This window comes from Oncorhynchus gorbuscha, linkage group LG02 (genome assembly GCF_021184085.1).
Source record: "Oncorhynchus gorbuscha isolate QuinsamMale2020 ecotype Even-year linkage group LG02, OgorEven_v1.0, whole genome shotgun sequence".
Classification (NCBI taxonomy): Eukaryota; Metazoa; Chordata; class Actinopteri; order Salmoniformes; family Salmonidae; genus Oncorhynchus; species Oncorhynchus gorbuscha.
The window spans coordinates 62,746,116-62,769,055 of NC_060174.1; the positions used below are offsets into that span (position 1 = coordinate 62,746,116).

A 22,940-nucleotide genomic window follows, 5' to 3' on the forward strand; every position below is an offset into this window, starting at 1 on the left:
GTGCAAATGGAATAGACAACAGGTGGAAATTATAGGCAATTAGCAAGACACCCCCAATAAAGGAGTGGTTCTGCAGGTGGGGACCACAGACCACTTCTCAGATCCTATGCTTCCTGGCTGATGTTTTGGTCACTTTTGAATGCTGGCGGTGCTTTCACTCTAGTGGTAGCATGAGACGGAGTCTACAACCCACACAAGTGGCTCAGGTAGTGCAGCTCATCCAGGATGGCACATCAATGCGAGCTGTGGCAAGAAGGTTTGCTGTGTCTGTCAGCGTAGTGTCCAGAGCATGGAGGCGCTACCAGGAGACGGTCCAGTACATCAGGAGACGTGGAGGAGGCCGAAGGAGGGCAACGACCCAGCAACAGGACCGCTACCTCCGCCTTTGTGCAATGAGGAGCACTGCCAGAGCCCTGCAAAATGACCTCCAGCAGGCCACAAATGTACATGTGTCTGCTCAAACAGTCAGCAACAGACTCCATGAGGGTGGTATAAGGGCACGACGTCCACAGGTGGGGGTTGTGCTTACAGCCCAACACCATGCAGGACGTTTGGCATTTGGCAGAGAACACCAAGATTGGCAAATTCGCCACTGGCGCCCTGTGCTCTTCACAGATGAAAGCAGGTTCACACTGAGCACATGTGACAGACGTTACTGAGTCTGGAGACGCCATGCAGAACGTTCTGCTGCCTGCAACATCCTCCAGCATGACCGGTTTGGTGGTGGGTCAGTCATGGTGTGGGTTGGCATTTCTTTGGGGGGCTGCACAGCCCACCATGTGCTCGCCAGAGGTAGCCTGGCTGCCATTAGGTACCGAGATGAGATCCTCAGACCCCTTGTGAGACCATATGCTGGTGCGGTTGGCCCTGGGTTCCTCCTAATGCAAGACCATGCTAGACCTCATGTGGCTGGAGTGTGTCAGCAGTTCCTGCAAGAGGAAGGCATTGATGCTATGGACTGGCCCGCCCGTTCCTCAGACCTGAATCCAATTGAGCACATCTGGGACATCATGTCTCGCTCCATCCACCAACGCCACGTTGCACCACAGACTGTCCAGGAGTTGGCGGATGCTTTTGTCCAGGTCTGGGAGGAGATCCCTCAGGAGACCATCTGCCACCACATCAGGACATGCCCAGGCATTGTAGGGAGGTCATACAGGCACGTGGAGACCACACACACTACTGAGCCTCATTTTGACTTGTTTTAAGGACATTACATGAAAGTTGGATCAGCCTGTAGTGTGGTTTTCCACTTTAATTTTGAGTGTGACTCCAAATCCAGACCTCCATGGGTTGATACATTTGATTTCCATTGATAATTTGTGTGATTTTGTTGTCAGCACATTCAACTATGTAAAGAAAAAAGTATTTAATAATAATATTTAATTCATTCAGATCTAGGATGTGTTATTTTAGTGTTCCCTTTATTTTTTTGAGCAGTGTATATAAATTGAAAACACAGCCATGTAATCTCCGTAGAAAAACATTGGTAGTAGAATGGCCTTACTACAGAGTTCAGTGACTTTCAACGTGGCACTGTCATAGGATGCCACCTTTTCAACAAGTCCATTTGTCAAATTTCTGCCCTGCTAGAGCTGCCCCAGTCAACTGTAAGTGCTGTTATTGTGATGTTGAAATGTCTAGGAGCAACAACGGCTCAGCCGTGAAGTGGTAGGTCATATAGTGTATCATAGCCAGTGAACTCTGTAATTGTTTTAAAGTCAGCATTGGCCTCATGGTTAAATCCCTGAGAGGTTTCCTTTTTCTCCGGCAACTGAGTTAGGAAGGACACCTGTATCTTTGTAGTTACTGGGTGCATTGATAGACCATCCAAAATGTAATTAATAACTTCACCATGTTAAAAGGCATATTCAATGTCTGCTTTTTTTTTACTCATCTACCAATAGGTGCCCTTCTTTGCGAGGCATTAGAAAACCTCCCTGGTCTTTGTGGTTGAATCTGCGTTTGAAATTCACTGCTTGACTGAGGGACCTTACAGATAATTGTATGTGTGGGGTACAGAGATGAGGTAGTCATTCAAAATCATGTTAAACACTATTATTGTAGTTCATGTAACTTATTATGTGACTTGTTAAGCACATTTTTACTCCTGAACTTATTTAGGCTTGCCATAACAAAGGGGTTGAATACTTATTGACTCAAGATACTTCAGCTTTTCATTTTGAATTAATTGCTAATATTTCAAAAACACAATTCCACTTTGACATTATGGGTGACACAAAATCTAAATTTAATCCATTTTAAATGCAGGCTGTAACACAACAAAATGTGGAAAAAGTCAAGGGGTGTGAATACCTTCTGAAGGCACTATAGATCCTTCGGGTACAAAGCTTGCCTGAGGGGAACTAATGTGTGTTTTTATATTTTCTGAGCTGTTCAACCCTTTTTAGGGCATCCTGGGAAACACTGACCAAAAACGTGGTTCCTACCCTGTCACACTACCGTTGTTGTCTGTATTGACTATCTATGAATGAATGAAACCAAGGACTCATGGTGAAACTCACCATTTCCTGATTCTGCTTTAATGAGTTGTACTTCCCACCCCATCCATTTTTTATTATTATATCCAATGATATGAAAAGGGAACAAATGTTTAATATTACTGGACATTTTCATACTTCAGAATTTTCTAAATTCCGTCATTGTTTTAGAAAAAAAACATGCAAAGACAAGTAAACAAACATCAGAACTGTAAATTTTGACACAAAGACATGCATTCGTTTTTATTCACAAAACCAGTCCAATTTTCTAAATGAATACAAACATCGCTGTTGTTTTAAAAGATGTAGCTACCAGCAACATAATCCCCCAAAAAACAAAGAAAAATAAAACAAAGAAATCTTTTTTTCAGTGCGTTCAAATGGGTAGACCCAGAGCTAAGCTATCCCAAATGGAAGTGCTGTCTCCTAGTGCTGTCACCCTCTGTGCTATTCCAAATGGAAGTGCTGTCTCCTAGTGCTGTCGCCCTCTGCGTTGGGATCCTCATGACACACACTAGTTTGGGCCACAGGAACGTAAGGCTGCCAGTTTCACAAAATAAAAAGCTTGGAAATACAGGCGTGGAAAACACGGTTGGTTGGTTTGTTGGTTTGTTGGTTGGGGAGATTCCAGTTCTCTGGAGGATAGCATCATTTATCCTGCTAAAGAGTCCCCTGGACTTCTGCCCGATGGGATAACAGTTGCTATTTCATTTCGATAAGTATTTGTACATTTTTGAAATATCTCCGTGTTCTTTTTACAAGACAACCAGTGATCCGTTTTCAAAACAATATTCGTAAAACCAAAAACAAATCATCAAATAGACAAGGCTTTAAGTTTAAGAACAATGGTGCTAAAATTACAATAGTGCCTCTGCCGTTAGCCACTAGTTTGAAAATATAGCCATAAATGTACATTCTCTACACGAGTACTGTATCTTTCCACACGTGAACAACATTAACACCAAACACACAAATGAGTTGATTGTCCACACTCAGTCCGTCATTTCTGTTTGGCAACGAACAGTTCCATGTCTGAGAGACAGAAAAAACCTGCTGGAAAAAGGACAAAAGGTACCCAAAATGGAAAACATAGAAAAGGGAATGAAAGTTGCCAATAGATATTTTTCTTTATGTTCAATTTTTGGTTCAAGGAATAAGCAGGTGCATCCATTACTCAATTTATTATTTTTTTTGTATCATTTCTGTTGAGTTCTTCTGTATATTTTTGTTGTTTGTTTGCTTGTCAGCCAGTGTCCGTGCTGAGACAATCCAAGCGAGAGTTGGCATTGCACTTGATCGCAGAGCTTTGGGTTTGGGTAGGTAAGGGGGTAAGGGGGTAAGGGGGTAAGGGTGAAGGAGGGTCAGAGTCTTACTGGAACCATCGGAATGCTGCTCCTGTGGGAAGCATCACCTTCTTAAGAGAAACGGGAAAAAAAAGAGAGAGCAGAGGGAAAGAGAGGGTTAGTAGATACAGGCTGAAGAAAACACATCCCGAGACCCATTGTAAAACTGCAACATCTGCAGTTTTTTGTTCTCTCTCTCTCTCTCTCTCTCTCTCTCTCTCTCTCTCTCTCTCTCTCTCTCTCTCTCTCTCTCTCTCTCTCTCTCTCTCTCTCTCTCTCTCTCTCTCTCTCTCTCTCTCTCTCTCTCTCTCTCTCTCTCTCTCTCTCTCTCTCTCTCTCTCTCTCTCTCTCTTTCGCTCTCTCTTTCTCTCTGTGGACGTTTTTCTCCCCCAGACTAATGATTGAATAGATTCAGACAACAACATGCTCATCAAATCTCCACATCAAACACATTTACAGACACCATAAACCTCCATATCTGCCGACTCCTGTCTTCTGCTCTCTCTCTCTCTCTCTCTCTCTCTCTCTCTCTCTCTCTCTCTCTCTCTCTCTCTCTCTCTCTCTCTCTCTCTCTCTCTCTCTCTCTCTCTCTCTCTCTCTCTCTCTGTCTCTGTCTCTGTCTCTCTCTCTCTCTGTCTCTCTCTGTGTCTGCCCCCCATCCCCCAAGGCTCTATCAGTGAAATCACTGCGTCCCACACAGACATATCCCCAGCCCTCCCCCCTCCCTCACCTCTCTCTGGCCTTCTGGCCCACACCCCACCCTCCTCCCTCATCAGCCATGGGCAATGGCCTTGGCTCCACGCGAAACTCGATATGGCACATTCATTATTTAGTCACCACGCAGTCACAGACCTCTCCCACCACACCACACCACACCACTCTCACGGGTGACACTGCTCTCTCTGTTCCTCCCTCACTCCTCTCTGTGTGGGATCTCCAGCTCTGACTGCATTGCACTAGGCAGGGCAGGAACCAATGCAATGCAGCTGCAGGGGTTCAGTGGTCACCTGCCAGTCAGAAGACAGAGGACCACTGGGGCTCAGGTTCAGTCCCCAGAGCTGCAGCACGGCTAGCGTTCTGAAAAGCACAACTCTACTGCGGCACAGAATCTCACGTTAGCCAGAACTGCCCGGGGCCAGTCAGGAGTAGCGCCACAAACACTTACGCACCCACGCACACTCATTCCCTCACCAGGGCTTGACTTGGACTGAAATAGGTGCCGGTTCTCCATTTGGGTACTGTTGTTCATATTTAGGTGTAGGAGCTCCACAGTACTGTTGAGCGAATGTTCTATAAGAGGAACAGGAGCTGAAGCAGTAGAACATTGAGGCTCCAGCGAGCTCCTGCCCGATTCAAGCACAGTCCCTCACACACACTCACGCCTACCTCCACTCACGCATATGAACATGCAGACAAACACCTCCACATACACAGGCACAAATCACAACCGCACAAAAAGCACACGATTCAGACCCAATCTAAACGACGTACACACCATTAAGATAGTAAGAAGGTGGCAATTTGCTCGCCTGTCAGTCATACACACAGACAGCACGCAAATGATTTGCACGTCAACACGCACACAGAGAAATACTGAAAATGTAATATATTGACAGCCAGGGCAAATGTTGGACACTAGAAAAGCCAGGAGGTCAAGGTGGTGCAAGGTCCATAAGCATCTCACTAATGACCTTTCACCTATGACACTCAGGCACATAGATGCTAACCTCAAGCCCTTTTTCACTGGGAACCAACACATTTAAAAAGGAAAAAACTCTGAGCCAACACCTGTGACCTCCACTCTGCATAAACATGGTTGTTTGTCATGTCTGGCCTAGGGGAGGGGACTCCCAAGGTCACAATCCATTCCAGGCGTCCATTTCAATGTCCAGCATCTTAATCTCTGTTTATTGATTTAACTATGAATATGCTACTGCTACTTTCCTCAATGGACGCTGCATATAGCCTATGCTTTCCTCCACCCAGGGGCCTTCTAGCCTTCCTTTAGCACACATACTGAGAGAATTGGTTAGCAGAACAGGTCATACTCTGAAATGGCTCCGGTATCTAATTTGTTATCTTATTTGTCCTGGCATAGTTGGACTGTGTGGTGGGGACAGCTGATCCAGGACCTGCTCGTAGGGGAGCGTTCTCTTTAGAGCAGAGCATTAGGCTAAAGACTCCCATCAATCACTTCCCACTGGACAGCCCCAGGTCCACTTGTCACAAGAGCCCTTTCACCCTGAGCCTTGATGCTGAGAGACCTCGGACAGTTTTAGACTGTGATGTCATCTCTCCCCTCTCGTAGGTAGGCTATGGGAGTCAATAACCCCACTATAACCCCACTGCTGTATGTGGGTTGAGCTGTCTGCAAGTACATCTGTCTGTCCGTACCTGTCTATCCTACTCCTAGCAGTTTCTGTGTCTGGCTGGCAACGTGCCTACTGATCTGTGCATCTCAATGTCAGGCTGCATGCCTGTGTCTCTCTGCGTCAGTCTGCATGCCTGTGTGTCTCTGCGTCAGTCTGCATGCCTGTGTGCCTCTGCGTCCGTCTGCTCTCCCAGTCTGCCGTTCGGTTTCTGAGAGGGAACACTAAGTGAAAACTCTCTGGCTCCAGTGTCCGCATGACGCAAACTGGCCATATCGCCAGACATCTAATGCCTGTAGTGGGTCGGCTTGATCTGTCATCAGGGATACGATACTTGAAACGCACCAACAGAGACACACAGTTATTGGTAAACACACAGCCATAGCAGAATGTTCATCAAACAGTGATGTATACACTTCAAACAAACAAACAGTCACAAAAAAAATAAACAATCCCCCCCCCCAGGCCCCAAGTGACCCTGACAAACAAATCCAAACAACAGACCATAGTACAGAAACACACGAGCATTAACAAATAAATACACAATATAAACACAAGATTGTGACCTAAAAATCGATACTTTTCTCACCTAGACAGCAAGTAGCAACAGCGAGACTGAGCCAGTCAACAGGGAGACTGAGCCAGTCAACGCACACACAACCAGATCTATCGGCTGCCTTCGATACTGTGAACCATCAGATCCTCCTCTCCACCCTCTCCGAGTTGGGCATCTCCGGCGCGGCCCACGCTTGGATTGCGTCCTACCTGACAGGTCGCTCCTACCAGGTGGCGTGGCGAGAATCTGTCTCCTCACCACGCGCTCTCACCACTGGTGTCCCCCAGGGCTCTGTTCTTGGCCCTCTCCTATTCTCGCTATACACCAAGTCACTTGGCTCTGTCATAACCTCACATGGTCTCTCTTATCATTGCTATGCAGACGACACACAATTAATCTTCTCCTTTCCCCCTTCTGATGACCAGGTGGCGAATCGCATCTCTGCATGTCTGGCAGACATATCAGTGTGGATGACGGATCACCACCTCAAGCTGAACCTCGGCAAGACGGAGCTGCTCTTCCTCCCGGGGAAGGACTGCCCGTTCCATGATCTCGCCATCACGGTCGACAACTCCATTGTGTCCTCCTCCCAGAGCGCCAAGAACCTTGGCGTGATCCTGGACAACACCCTGTCGTTCTCAACTAACATCAAGGCGGTGGCCCGTTCCTGTAGGTTCATGCTCTACAACATCCGCAGAGTACGACCCTGCCTCACACAGGAAGCGGCGCAGGTCCTAATCCAGGCACTTGTCATCTCCCGTCTGGATTACTGCAACTCGCTGTTGGCTGGGCTCCCTGCCTGTGCCATTAAACCCCTTCAACTCATCCAGAACGCCGCAGCCCGTCTGGTGTTCAACCTTCCCAAGTTCTCTCACGTCACCCCGCTCCTCCGTTCTCTCCACTGGCTTCCAGTTGAAGCTCGCATCCGCTACAAGACCATGGTGCTTGCCTACGGAGCTGTGAGGGGAACGGCACCTCAGTACCTCCAGGCTCTGATCAGGCCCTACACCCAAACAAGGGCACTGCGTTCATCCACCTCTGGCCTGCTCGCCTCCCTACCACTGAGGAAGTACAGCTCCCGCTCAGCCCAGTCAAAACTGTTCGCTGCCCTGGCCCCCCAATGGTGGAACAAACTCCCTCACGACGCCAGGACAGCGGAGTCAATCACCACCTTCCGGAGACACCTGAAACCCCACCTCTTTAAGGAATACCTAGGATAGGTTAAGTAATCCCTCTCACCCCACCCCCCCTAAGTTTTAGATGCACTATTGTTAAGTGACTGTCCCACTGGATGTCATAAGGTGAATGCACCAATTTGTAAGTCGCTCTGGATAAGAGCGTCTGCTAAATGACTTAAATGTAAATGTAAACAGCGAGACTGAGCCGGTCAACAGCGAGACTGAGCCAGTCAACAGCGAGACTGAGCCAGTCAACAGCGAGACTGAGCCAGTCAACAGCGAGACTGAGCCAGTCAACAGGGAGACTGAGCCAGTCAACAGCGAGACTGAGCCAGTCAACAGCGAGACTGAGCCAGTCAACAGCGAGACTGAGCCAGTCAACAGTGAGACTGAGCCAGTCAACAGCGAGACTGAGCCAGTCAACAGCGAGACTGAGCCAGTCAACAGCGAGACTGAGCCAGTCAACAGTGAGACTGAGCCAGTCAACAGTGCGACTGAGCCAGTCAACAGCGAGACTGAGCCAGTCAACAGCGAGACTGAGCCAGTCAACAGTGAGACTGCAGCATGCTGCAGAAAGGGACTAGTTCTCCTGGGCTCCGTTTATTTCTGTTCAAATGTAGCGTTCCCAAAATAAATCCAGACATCTCCAGCCAGCGAGGTGTGAGGTGGCAAGGGCCTCGTCACGCTACCTCCCCCTAACTCTGTTTTTACAGCCATCTCTAGTCTGCCATGAGGTTTCGACGGGAAACCTTCAACACCCCCAAAACATGGAGCCGTCGGCCTCTCTTTCTATTCTCACATACACAGACCACATCAGACTGTATAAACTTCAACTAATGTCCACTCACGTGCATCAAAAACAAACAACTAACACACACAGACCAACAATTAAAACCTTTAATAAAAATCTGTTGCAAATTTGTAATAAAGGAATTATAAATATGCTATCAAAAGCAGTGATAGTCGCTAAGGTCTCTGAGAAAATGTATACAAAACACAAAAACAACCTGTTTTTCCCCAGATTTCTGGTGTCTGAAGAGGTCAAAACAAACTCACTCACTCACTCACTCACTCACTCACTCACTCACTCACTCACTCACTCACTCACTCACACACACACACACACACACACACACACACACACACACACACACACACACACACACACACACACACACACACACACACACACACACACACACACACACACACACACACACACACACACACACACAGAGAGAGAGAGAGAGAGAGAGAGAGAGAGAGAGAGAGAGAGAGAGAGGGAAACCCACACACACACACACAGAAAGCGAGAGAGAGAGAGAAACACACACACTACAAGCACTATGGCTAACAGTCTATGCCACCTCGCTAAGTGATCCCCATCCATTAGCCTCCCTGTTAGACAGCCGGCTGTGTGTATGTGAGATGTGACACTCTGGGGCTGTTTCCACTAGACTCCAGCTGAAGCAAACAGCAGATGACTGTCTGTGGCGTGCTGCTTCCGAGCCGGACCAGATGACCATGGCCCTCCATTTTGTCCCGGGTGCTGCTGCTCTGGTGTCACTGAACATGTCCTAACCTCAGTGACCAAGAGTAGTGAGTGGGTTGGGCAATATTTTTCGAACCGTTCCATAATTCCCCAGTTAACAGAACATAAAACAGAGTAAACTAGATAATATTATCTGTACTGTCCACAGTGTGGTGATACTTAACAGGGGAACATAGGTTGATAGTACAAGCAGTGTAATCTACTGTAAAGACTGAATGAAACCCCTCCATTGACAACATGAACGGCAGTCCTCTCAGGCAAGCCCTAATAAATTATAAACCCGCACATCTGGAAGATCAAAGTAGGATATTAAGGGGCCAAATTTCAGATGTGTTATTGTTCCAAATATGTTTTGTGCCATCGTTCTCACCTTTGACCTTCAGCACTACGATGACACAACTCGGTCTGACCTACTGACTGACTGTGCGAGTCGACTCTCTGGCCTACTGGCCTGTGGACCAACGCAGGCACTAACACAGAACAAGTTCTAGCCAGCATTGGCCTGCTAAGGGCCCGTTCAGATTTGGCATACCATTTTTTTTCAAGATAGTAGAACTAAACCCAATCCGAAGGAGAGGTCAACAGTTCATTCGATGCTAAGCTATTCCAAATGGAAATGCTAAACAGGTGTACATAGTTGTCCCGTTAACATCACATCAAGTGCCCTGCTAAGGCTGTCCTGCTGATGCACTGCATGTGGAAAGCAAGACAACAAGCAATCTGATTTTATTAGCAGCATAAAATCCTACAACTGTCGGACATAAATCCATGGGAAACGGAGATCGGATGGCTGCGATTCTCTCTTGTGGTTTCGGGAGAAACAAACGCAGACGTCGACCCCATAGTGAAGGTTGCAGTCCATGCATATTCAATCACCTGTTGTTGATCTGATGCCGTGAACTACTGATGGACACTTCTGCCATGTGACCACTGATAGCATACCACCAATCAATAACACACAGGAAATTCTATTACTATTCTATTACTATCACACATCCACAAGCATCTGATTACTTAAGAGAACCGTTTCAGAGTAAGGTTAGGGCTGTGCACAGTGCAACGATTCGACGTGACATCCGAAGTGGAATCCTGTCTTGATCACAAAAGCGATGATGGGAGGGGGGGGGGGCATGCGGGTCAAGCCCTGATTAATCTGAGTTGTTGCATGTGTGCTCGGGGGCACAATGACCAGATTACACCAGATGATGACCCCACTGTCTCGCGAACGTGAGTATTGTAGTATATCTGTGGCAACAGGGAGATACTGTATTCAGGATCACAGCATTCTGCGGACTGTAACAGACATTGGTAGAGAGCCCACTTGTTATGGTCAGGACAGGATTCTGTACGAGCATAGCACATGTACAGAGTCCGCGTAAGATATTGCCGGCGTCGCTATTGGCGGAACAGAGGCCGACAGAGAAGAAAATGTCGATACCCAGGCAGCAGAACCTAAAGACACCACCATTGTCTTTCCATCTAAGAAAGGAACCATAAACTTTTGAATGTGATGCTCACCTCTTTTGTACAATTAACGGGGGTCAATTGCTTTACCCCTCTTAACGGCGATTCAATATTGCGTAATGTCATCGTGACAATTGAGGTAATACACCAAAATATTGTCAGGGACGTTATGTCATTTGGCATCGCATGTTTATCAGAGCTTTTGGAGCAGTACTGACATCATGAATGTAATTGTCAAAGGTGCCCTAAAAACACGATCGGATATGCCACAGGAACTTCTCTGAGGTTACAAAAGGGTGACACGGATTTGAGTTTGGGCCCAGTGCCACTGAGGTGACCCAGATGAGAAGTTTGCAGGCAATTTAGCCAAAACAGGCGTGCCACAGGAGAGAGAGGGATCGGTCGAGAGGGGGGCGCCTGTGCCACACTGACACCTGGTGCTCCAGATGACAACCCCATGGCCAGATGGACCATGTCACACACACATATGCTCTGCCACACATACTACCCATCCAAAACATGTACACACAAACACATCCACCATGTCACGCACTGCAACACACACGGTCTCGGTCGAACATCTACAGAAACTCTTACAATCCTAAAAAAGCCCATCGTACCCTCTCTCTCGTTCGTTCTATCTCCTCATTCCTCCTTACACACAAACCCGCGGGGCCACACTAATTTAGTAACATATCACACAAAACATCACGTGCACAAACCCCCCCCCGCAGTCGAGAAATGCACAATCTACCTGTTCTGTGAGGGCATAAAATAAAATATGTGTATCATGGTAGGTGTGGAGAGGGGTTTGCTCAGTGCGTGTGGAGGACAGATTAAAGAGACCCCATGGGACATGTCTACCCCCCCCCACACACACAGACACACCCTCCCCCTCATCACCACCTGTTATTCTCCTGCTCTGCTCAAAGCCTCGCCCCATCAAAAAGATGCTCCACACCCTCCAGAGCAGAGCTCTATACATACACGCATAAAGTTGAGTTGTAAGTGTGGATGGTTAAGGTAAACTCCCAACACTCTTTCCACACCTACACTCTTTTGGCTCCCGGTAGAACCCTTTTTGGTTCCACATAGAACCCTTTTGGGTTCCATATAGAACCCTCTGTGGAAAGGGTCCTACATGGAACCTAAAAAGGGTTCCACCTGGAACCAAAAGAGTTCTACCTGGAACTAAAAAATGGGTCTTCAAAGGGCTGCTATGGGGACAGCCAAAGAACCCTTTTAGGTTCTTGATTGCATCTTTTTTGTGTACTGTATTTTATTTAACTAGGCAAGTCAGTTAAGAACAAATTCTTACTTACAATGACGGCCTACACCGACCAAACCCAGACAACGCTGGGCCAATTGTGCGCTGCCCTATGAGACTCCCAATCACAGCCGGATGTGATATAGCCTGGATTTGAACCAGGGTGTCTCTAGCACTGAAATGTAGTGCCTTAGACTGCTGTGACACTCGGGAGCCCATCCTGCCTGACCCTTCCTTCGTCATAGAAGGAAGGGTCAGGCAGGATGGGCTGCCTGACCCTATGACCCTTCTATGACCCTCTATGACACTTCTATGATCCTTCTATGACACTCTATGACCCTTCTATGACCCTCTATGACCCTTCTATGACCCTCTATGACACTTCTATGACCCTTCTATGACACTCTATGACCCTTCTATGACCCCTGTATGACCCTCTATGACACTTCTATGACCCTTCTATGACACTTCTATGACCCTTCTATGACACTCTATGACCCTTCTATGACCCCTGTATGACCCTCTATGACACTTCTATGACCCTTCTATGACCCCTGTATGACCCTCTATGACACTTCTATGACCCTTCTATGACACTCTATGACACTCTATGTCATCTTTAACCCCCCACTAAGCTCTTACCTCCAGAGCGGCAGACGGTTTCTTTTTCAGCTCCTCACATTTGCGGAACTTGCAGATCTGGTGGCCCGTTTTGCGGTTCCGGCAGCTGCTGCACGTCTCGCAGTTAATCCGCCGGCGGCAGGGCGGGCACATGCCGCAGCGTTTCCGCTTCTTTTTGCCGGAGTTGATGGCCGAGGCCAGCTCGCTCTGCGCCGGGTACTCGGCCAGGCCGGCCATGTGCAGCGCGCTGTCGGCCAAGAACACTCCTGCCGGTGTCATGATGAACAGCCCCGGGTTGAACGGGAAGCCGCCTCCAACACCGTACGGGAAGTCCGCAACACCGCCAACAGAGTCCACAGCAGACGCACTCTCCAAGTCGCTTGTCCCTGAGCCTGAATCGCTACCCCCCATCCCCATCCCCATCCCCCCCGGCAGCAGCATGTGCTCCATCCCAGCCCTCTTTAGCAGCTCCGCCGCCTGGGCAAAGTGCAGCAGGCCGTTCTGTCCCTCCAAGACCTGCTCCAGGGTCCGGTCCAGCTTGGCTGCCGCCAGCGCTGAGACGGTGGGCTGGGGCTGTGGGGGCGGCTGGGGCTTGGCCGGGTGGCTCTTGGCCTCTCCGTTGTGGTGTGCGTGTCCATTAGTGTTGGTGGGGCAGGCGGCTGTGTACTGGGAGAGGGTGCGGGACCTCTTAAGGCTCTTACTCAGGGGCTCACTGATGATGCCACTGCGGTTCCTGCGCTCGACGACAGGGACATCCTCCGTGCAGCTGTTCCGCTCCAGGGCCTCGGCTGTCCGGTCTCGGCTTCCCTCCGACCGTCCGCTAGACATGGTCCAGTGCGTGCAGGGCGGGGGGGGGGCGGGGCGGGAGGGGGGGACAGGGGGCGAGCAGAGGAGGGGGAGCCGATAGGTTCTCACAGTCTGCTCTGAGCCCAGGTGAGGTGGCACCTCCCCGCTGTGGACGAATCGGCCAGCCAATCACAGGCAGGCCCTAGAGCCCTGGCTCTCGTTCTAAACCTCAGCCCTCATCCGCATCCTTTCACTGGCAACCTACAAAACTGACACAGGGAGAGAGGAGAGCGAGAAGGGTCCTTCAGTAACAGGCTCAGTGTTGGACCTAGACAGCATCTTAGTAAACAACCGACTCCATTGATATAAATGGGACAGCAACTCTGCCATGCCTTAATGTTACCTGTTTATTAGATTGAACACGGCTTGTGGAGAGAGAGAGAAAAAAACTGCAAAAACGAGACAGCTCACTCAGAGAGTATGTATCTAAACAGCTCACTCAGAGAGTATGTATCTAAACAGCTCACTCAGAGAGTATGTATCTAAACAGCTCATGAAGACAGTGTAATAGCCCGGGAAGATGTGTCCACTTACACAACTAAACGTTCATCAACCCCCCCCCCCTCCCCCCCAGACAGCGCTATGTTTTCTCCTCCAATTTCACCAATTTATGAGCTAATTCCCACCCTTTAGGTTTAGGTTGAATGCAGCCATAGTATTTCCCAGGAGAAAACCATGAAGAGCTGGCCTGTGGAGACACACTCTTTCCATCAAAGGGATTTGTAACAATAATTCACACACACTACATGCAGACACAATTGAAATCCATTTTCACATGAATTAAGACTTCAGACCATGAACAATCCCCACGTTGCCATCCCGCTCTCCTACTCCCATAAAACGTTGACTTAGTGTTAGTGGTGGTACCGCTGCTGGTGAGGGTCAAACTTCATGTATTTGAAGGATCTCCTGGCATGTGACAATGTTAAACATTTGTTTATGTATTTAATTGGAGAGTTTCATTCCAAAATGCAATATATCCAGTGTTAGAAATGTGTTTTTATCTAATCGTGGCACGGGGGTGGTTCAAATGTGCTTGTTTGTAATCCATCACCTGATGGATTCATTTCAGAGAGGCAAATAATCATGTTCTGTTGCCAAATGCTATATATCCGCCACACTCTCAGAGAAATATTGCCAGGTTTCACACAATAGAATGTAACAAATAACTACATCTTTAATAAAGAACTGTACAAATGATACATTTGTGACAAACCCCCCTTTTTTCCCCCCCAGTTTTACAAAAAAAAGTATCAATAAAGTAATATGACATCTGTATGTAAAATATATACATTTAGTTATTTAGCAGATTTAGGTCTTATTCAGAGTGACATGCAGTTAGTCCAATCATCTTAAGATCGCTAGGTGAGACAACCATATATCACAGTCACATATACAGGATATGAATAATCCATTCAAACTCAAAAATGGATGTATAGCGTTTTGCTTGGAAAAGTCCAGAAAATGATGTCATGGCTTTAGAAGCTTCTGATAGGCTAATTGACATAATCTGAATCAATTGGAGATGTACCTGTGGATGTATTTCAAAGCCTACCTTCGAACTCAGTGCCTCTTTGCTTGACATCGTGGGAAAATCTAAAGAAATAAGCCAAGACCTCAGAAAACAAAATTGCTGACCTCCACAAGTCTGGTTCATCCTTGGGAGCAATTTTCAAACGCCTGAAGATACCACGTTCATCTGTACAAACAATAGTACGCAAGAATAAACACCATGGGACCACGCAGCCATCATACCGCTCAGGAAGGACACTCGTTCTGTCTCCTCAAATCAAATCAAATCAAATTGTATTTGTCACATACACATGGTTAGCAGATGTTAATGCGAGTGTAGCAAAATGATTGTGCTTCTAGTTCCGACAATGCAGTAATAACCAATGAGTAATCAAACCTAATAATTCCACAACTACTACCTTATACACACAAGTGTAAAGGGATAAATAATATGTACATAAAGATATATGAATGAGTGATGGTACAGAACGGCATAGGCAAGATGCAGTAGATGGTATCGAGTATAATATATACATATGAGATGAGTAATGTAGGGTATGTAAACATAAAGTGGCATAGTTTAAAGTGGCTAGTGATACATGTATTACATAAAGATGGCAAGATGCAGTAGATGATAAAGAGTACAGTATATACATATACATATGAGATTAGTAATGGAGGGTATGTAAACATTATATTAAGTGGCATTGTTTAAAGTGGCTAGTGATACATTTTTTACATCAATTTCCTTTATTAAAGTGGCTGGAGTTGAGTCAGTATGTTGGCAGCAGCCACTCAATGTTAGTGGTGGCTGTTTAACAGTCTGATGGCCTTGAGATAGAAGCTGTTTTTCAGTCTCTCGGTCCCTGCTTTGATGCACCTGTACTGACCTCGCCTTCTGGATGATAGCGGGGTGAACAGGCAGTGGCTCGGGTGCTTTGCTGCAGGTGGGACTGGTGCACTTCACAAAATAGATGGCATAATGAGGGAGGAAGATTATGTGGATATATTGAAGCAACATCTCAAGACATCAGTCAGGAAGTTAAAGCTTGGTCACAAATGGGTCTTCCATATGGACAATGACCCCAAGCATATTTCCAACGTTGTGGCAAAATGGCTTAAGGACAACAAAGTCAAGGTATTGAAGTGGCCATCACAAAGCACTGACCTAAATCCCAAAGAGAATTTGTGGGCAGAACTGAAAAAGTGTGTGCAAGAAAGGAGGCCTACAAACCTGACTCAGTTACACCAGCTCTGTCAGGAGGAATGGGCGATAATTCATACAACTTATTGTGGGAAGCTTGTGGAAGGCTACCCAAAATGTTTGACCCAAGTTAAACAATTTAAAGGCAATGCTTCCAAATACTAATTGAGTGTATGTAAAACTTCTGACCCACTGAGAATGTGATGAAAGAAATAAAACCTGAAATAAATAATTCTCTCTACTATTATTCTGACATTTCACATTCTTAAAATAAAGTGGTGATCCTAATTTTTACTCAGATTAAATGTCAGGAATTATGAAAAACTGAGTATAAATGTAGTTGGCTAAGGTGTATGTAAACGTCTGACTTCAACTGTATTACCTCAATTACCTTGACTAACCTGTGCCCCCACACATTGACTCTGTACAGGTACCCATTGTATATAGCCTCGCTATTGTTATTATACTGCTGCTCTCGAATTATTTATTACTTTCATTTTTTACTTTTAAAATGTATTTTTCTTAAAACTGCATTGTTAGTTAAGGGCTTGTCAGTAAGCATTTCACTGCAAGGTTACACCTGTTGCAATCGGCGCATGTGACAAATGAAATTGGATTTTGAATTAAACACGCAAAAAGCCATTTAGAAGAATAAACAAACACAGGTTGACCACTTACAACACTGTAAGTTTGTTGGTTGTCATACTTCGTGACATCATCAACCCTCAAATAAAATATACAAAAGATAAGGTGCTAATGTTGTGATCTGAACTCATATGCCTTGTGGATGCCCTACTTTCGCTCCAATTAGCTGTGTTCACATATACGGGTGGTATCGCCTATGATAATCAATAATGTTGTGTTCAAAAAAGAATGGAGGACGTGCACAGATAGTGGAGGACAGTGTCATGGCATGGGTCAAGTTGGTTGTCTCTTTTATTAACCCTCCTGTTGTGTTCAAGGTCAAATTGGACCCGTTTTCAAGTTATCTCTGAAAAATGTAGTTCATTTAAACTGATTGTCATCAGGTTCCATGACTTGGTCCACTCGGGGCATCTGAACACACAAGATACATTTGGATGATTTTCATTACATTTTGGGTGTTTTATTGAACTTTTGTACACCTGTGGTGTTCCCGGTCAAAAATGACCGGTCATTAGGAATGAATGGCTGAGACTACAATCAGTATATAAAATTGAGTTCAGGCACATTCATCAGATGGACACACTTCCTCTCCCAGACCCCCACATGCATGTGTGTTTGAGCAAACACACACACACACACACCTCACTCCCCTTCTTGGCTTCCATGGCAACCCCCCACGAGAACCTTTCCCCAATAGAATTTTTCCCCCATGGGAACCACACCTGTTGGCCTTCTCACAAACAATCGCAACATTGTTTCAATAATATATAGAACTTTTCTTGCAGTTCTGGTATATAAAGCTTTTTTTGAGGCCTTGCTCACAATTCATTCTGTGGCAGCACAATGACCAAACGATATACTGTATGTGAGGCTCTTGATAATATCTTTGATCATGACACTGGTGAGGAGGGGAGAGTCCTTGTTAAACATTGCCACAAAGTAGTCTGTGATAAATTGCACAATATGTTTCATCTGAGTATTTGTTGTAGTCATAATAATCCATACATTATGCTTTATTTACTCAAAAACGAGTTGTATGAGCTCAGGTCAATGAGGCCTACCGGCCATCAATAGCAAATAGAAGTTCAAAATGAGTAATGTTCACAAGTTGATAAAAATATCTAAAAGATTAGGTGATAATATATGTATTATTATGGATTTATAATCAGCTATAATGGGGACGGTCATTTTGGACCGGGAACACAGAATTAATTAACATGAAACGAACACAACAGGAGGGTTAAAATGCTGCTTGACAGTCTCTCTTGGGGAACATCTTATTATTCTCTATGAGACCATTTAATTTGCACAATCCAAGAATTGAAAAACAACCAATTTGCTGGTTGGGTATTTTATCCCAATTCATTCATAAATTAAAATGGACTGAAATGGATTTGACTCCAACACTTTATCCAGAGTGTGTACAGCTGAAAGATCCCAATGGCCAACGTTCTATGAAGAGACGCACTACCCCACTGACCTGTCCCCACTAACAAACAAGCACCTCCCTTAGAAAAACGGAGGAAATGGCCGGGCCAGTCCTTATAAGGGAAACAAAGGGAAGGGGAGGGAGAGAGGATGGGGTCTGCGCAGTGTGTGGAAATTGGAAGGCCAAAATTAGTGGGAGGTAAAGCTTCAAAGGCAGGAGCGCAGCCCCCGCATTCTCACCAGCTCAGGGGTCCGTGGCGCCAGCGTACTGGAGCCAGCAACTCAGCTCCTCTCCCTGCTCTCCTGCTCTGAGTCTGACCAGGGCTCTGCTCTCTCTCGCTGCTGCTACAGGGCCGCCCGCCTGCTCCACTAATGTCTATGCCTGTGTGTGTGTGTGTGTGTCTCTCTCTCTTTCTCCTGTCCTTGCCTCACTCCGTCTATGCTGAGAGTGTCTCTCTGTCTGACCCACATCCTTCGCACTCTTTCCATCTCCATCAAACGTGAACACGTCATTCAGAGTCCATCTTTCCTAACCATCTCAGTGCCTCTTCTCACTCTACCATCCGTCTTCCAATGTCAAGGACATGCCTTTCTAATAGACTCTGTCCCACCTCCATATCATTCACAGTGACTCCTTGCCCCTTGACCACATTCCTTCTTGTTTTCACCCGTTCTCCTGATATCACTCTCACTCTGCTCCTCCGCCATGTCATTCACACACTCCCCCTGTGCAGGGGCGGCAAGTAGCCTAGTGGTTAGAGCGTTGGGCCAGTAAGCGGAAGGTTGCTGGATCGTTTCCCTGAGCTGAGAAGGTAAATAATCTGTTGTTCTGCCCCTGAGCAAGGCAGTTAACCCACTGTTCCCCGGGCACAGTTAATCCACTGCCCCCCCCCCCCCCCCACCCCCACTGCCACCCCCCCACCTCTCTGATTCAGAGGGGTTGGGTTAAATGCGGGAAAACACATTTCAGTTGAATACATTCAGTTGGACAAATGATATATCTTCCAGACCCTAGACTGATCATCTCTTCTCTGTCACTCAACAGTCCCCCAGTTTCTGTGACCAAAGTATTCTCTCTGAATATAGTTATCCCAAATGCTGATACTGTTGAGATGATGGTGATTAGAAAAGCAAGGGTGAATGCACAATGAGGAACAAGTTGGTGAAAAAAAAAAAATATATATATATATATATATATATTACTGGGGGAAAAATGTATCTTCCTCAATGACGTCATTACCCATCATGCCAATGGTAGCCTTAGGTTATAACTTCTATCACAGCTTCTTCCTCCTGCTCAACTTCACCTAACAGCATCACAAATAGGACTGCCATAATAAAACATAATAATACTTTCCAACTATACTTTGACTGAAGCACCCCATCCCTGCTTATATAGGTCTACACTGATTACGTCGGGGGGCTGCTAGAGACATGGCTTGTGCTTCATCCCTGGAGGTCAGCGCGCAGCGGTAATTGGGCCCTCTCTGCTGAATAAACCATCCCAAGGAGTCTTTCCATACAGGCTCCCCAAGGCCAACGAGAAAGGGAGCTGTCTGGAATATACAAACAAAATGGACTAAACCCACGAGCGGAACTGAACAATCTTTGAAATCTGCAAGTGGAAAAAGTCATACTGAAGTGTGTATGATATAGGCCTAATGAATCATTTCGATTTTTAGAACATAGAATGAATATTCCTCAAAGTATTTTGCTGTATTCATAAAATCCTCATTAGGCCGATGAAAAAATAACCACAGCCTATAAAAAGAACGGGTCTAGTAGGAAAACAAATAAACAGATAGGCCTAAACTATTTAGGGTATTAACATTGGGATAGATAATACTGTCAGTATGGGAAAATAGGGCATTTATTGCAATAGTTTTCGGTCCATATTTGCTGTCAGTGTAAAAAATAACATGTAGGTCTATTAAGAAATAAATATTCATTTTTTGGCATCAATCATAACACCAAAACATCTAACAACAAGCCATGCCAAGTCTATGTTGTGGGACGTTGCAAGGTAGCTCAGCTAGAAGCCACTTCTTGGTTCAGGTAATGCAGAACCAAAGACAACACTTCCCTTCCCTTCAAACGCACGATCACGCAGACACGCACATCTATCATGCTAGTCCTCTCCCTCAGTCTCAACCCCCCCCCCCCCCCCCCCCACACACACACATTTATGCACGAGACCCAAGGAAGTTTATAAAGACCAGAATTAAATATCCAACCTGCTGCGTCTGTTTTTTCCCCTTCTCATTCCTGAGTTAAAATAAACAAAAGTATATCCGTGCGATGGTGTGTTAAATCGTTACTAACTATTTGTGTAAAATCGTGACTAATTATTTGCATAAACATGCAGCATAAGAGCGCCATTACCGGTGGCGGATTGCGGCAGTACCAGGGGGGTCGCGGTAAATCCAGGCTTGCAGCGGCGATACAGCACAGAGACATCGCGCGCACGAGAATGGCTGATCGTCGCATGCGGAACAATGAAGAACAAACACGTTCGCTCTACAATAAAATCACTCAGAGAACACCTGGCATACTGTTCTACGGATGACTCGGCTATAGGCTAAATCCCAAATCTCCCAAAATCTTGCTCGTTTTTCAGCCATTAGCCTATGCATTTTCACAAAAGCATTTGTTGATGATTCAAGGGAACACTGCAGAAAATAAAAGTTCCGTTTAAATGTATCTCTAGGTGAAGAGATGCCTTATCACCACCTGACCTTAAAAAGATTACAACCAGAAACGTCATCAAGACCCAACGCAAACTGTCATAATTTCAATGGAAAATATTTCTGGAGAGCGTAGAGTTTCTTGGAGCGCATGTCATTATCAGATGATTCACACTTTCATTATTCACCCCAAAAATCTTTGAATGAAATGAACAGCTCTCCACAATTCTACAAACCTCTAGAGCATTGCCAAATGATCGATGAAAAATGTACAAATGAGGATAGAATGTGACAGCAGAATGACGATTATGGCCATTCAAAAATATCAAGCCAATAACCGTGCATGCAATCACATGCATCCGAGACCCGCGGATCCTAATTGTATCTCAAATTAAAGCAGCACAAAAAAAATACCTTTTGTCTGGACTCAATGATCTGAAACCCCGGTCTCTGCGGTGCCAGCGTATGGTCTGCACCAGCACGTTTGAGAAGAACCATTCTCCCATTCTCCCAGTTAACTTGATCGTTAGGAAGATGACATCCCCAACTTTCAGCAGACTTCAACAAAGTATGATCCCCCCCTCCCTCCTATGTATCTGCATATTTGCAAACACTCTCTCTTTTTTTGTTCGCACCTACCAAAGCGGTTCCGAGTGGAGGGGAGGGCTCCCACTGTCCAAGCCGTCCGTCTCCAAGCTTACCGTAGAGCTTGATGTAAAAAGAATAAAGGGAAAAAAACCTTACACTAAACCAATTAAATTAATATAGTCCTCGCCTGTATAGAACAAGCGGGAAATTTAATAACAAATGATTGTAAAACGTACTTTCTCGGAAGCTGAGCGTGTGGGATCTCCAACCTTTTCGATTCTCGCAATCCCACCTACATCCCCGCTCGCCGAGAAGAACATGCAAACACATTTCATCGATTTTTGGAGCTTCTCGGAAAAACCGAACTGGACTTTCGGCAGCATGGCGACAGAAAATAATATACCTTTTGTACTTTTTAAAATATAGCGATATTACTCTTCTCGAGGCTTTCAGGCGCTCGACTTTGAATATTCAAGGGGCGTGTAAAATGAAGAACATGTTTGTTATTAAAGCTTGACATATTTATGACTTTGAGATGCATTTTACTGGTTGTTGTGGCTCCCATCAGTGCTGGCTGTAGGCACATTATGATTGGTTTCTCTCTGTATGAGCGCAAGTTGATATTTCGTCATACCTCTTTAAGACTTAACTTTCCTTTAACACATTCATGTTTACAAATAACTTTCACAGTGCATCCATCAATATGGAAACATATCGGATGTTTAATATTGCACGGACAAAAACCAATATTTTTCTCTTGTTTAATTTTCAGTGAACCTAGCCTGTTAATGCGAAGTGTCAAGGTCTAGGCTATTACCTTGTTTTAAAAAATCGCCTAATCCTACCAAAGTATGGTAAAATGCGCTATTGCAATTCCCCTTTCCAGTAAGCAATGAGTCTGATTTGCAAAACAACATAATTGTCTTGATGGTAGAACTTCATTATTATAAATTGACATCATGTTGTCCTTCATTGATATGTTAATGTTCTAATTTAGGATGATAACACGTTCGTGTGGCATGTCACTGGTGGTTTCTGATGGTAACCATGTTTATTTTACGCAGCGGCTGACGGTGCGTAATTAGGTAATTAGACGATGGGTTGTTTTTCACACTCGAAGCGGTGTGTGCGCTCAGTCGCTACTCGCTATGTTATCGCCCATGACCGGTGCGCTCGGCTCCT

General features: G+C 45.8%; 1 protein-coding gene across 5 annotated transcripts; it reads right to left on the bottom strand.

Annotated features, from left to right (window-relative positions):
• Positions 1-2,515: 2,515 nt before the first annotated feature.
• On the bottom strand, positions 2,516-22,084 carry LOC124006359 (CXXC-type zinc finger protein 5-like). 5 transcript variants are annotated; one of them, XM_046316335.1, is made up of 4 exons: positions 21,995-22,084; positions 21,810-21,878; positions 12,873-13,906; positions 2,516-3,915 (listed from the first exon to the last, which is right to left on the bottom strand). In XM_046316335.1, exons 3-4 carry the CDS (start codon positions 13,677-13,679, stop codon positions 3,871-3,873), a joined length of 852 nt encoding a protein of 283 aa, XP_046172291.1. In that variant the 5' UTR covers positions 13,680-13,906; positions 21,810-21,878; positions 21,995-22,084; the 3' UTR covers positions 2,516-3,870. The 5 variants fall into 5 exon arrangements, with proteins under 5 accessions (XP_046172291.1, XP_046172306.1, XP_046172314.1 ...); XM_046316350.1 differs by having other exon boundaries at positions 21,806-21,878; positions 21,995-22,072; XM_046316358.1 differs by lacking the exon at positions 21,810-21,878 and having other exon boundaries at positions 21,995-22,077.
• Between the last annotated feature and the right edge of the window lie 856 nt (positions 22,085-22,940).

Bases quoted from the DNA above. Each gene is read 5' to 3' on its own strand.
- LOC124006359 (XM_046316335.1), bottom strand. From the start codon at position 13,679: ATGTCTAGCGGACGGTCGGAGGGAAGCCGAGACCGGACAGCCGAGGCC. The intron at 3,916-12,872 runs GTAAGAGCTTAG...GTTTCTCTTAAG, and splicing joins AACCGTCTGCCGCTCTGGAG to AAGGTGATGCTTCCCACAGG.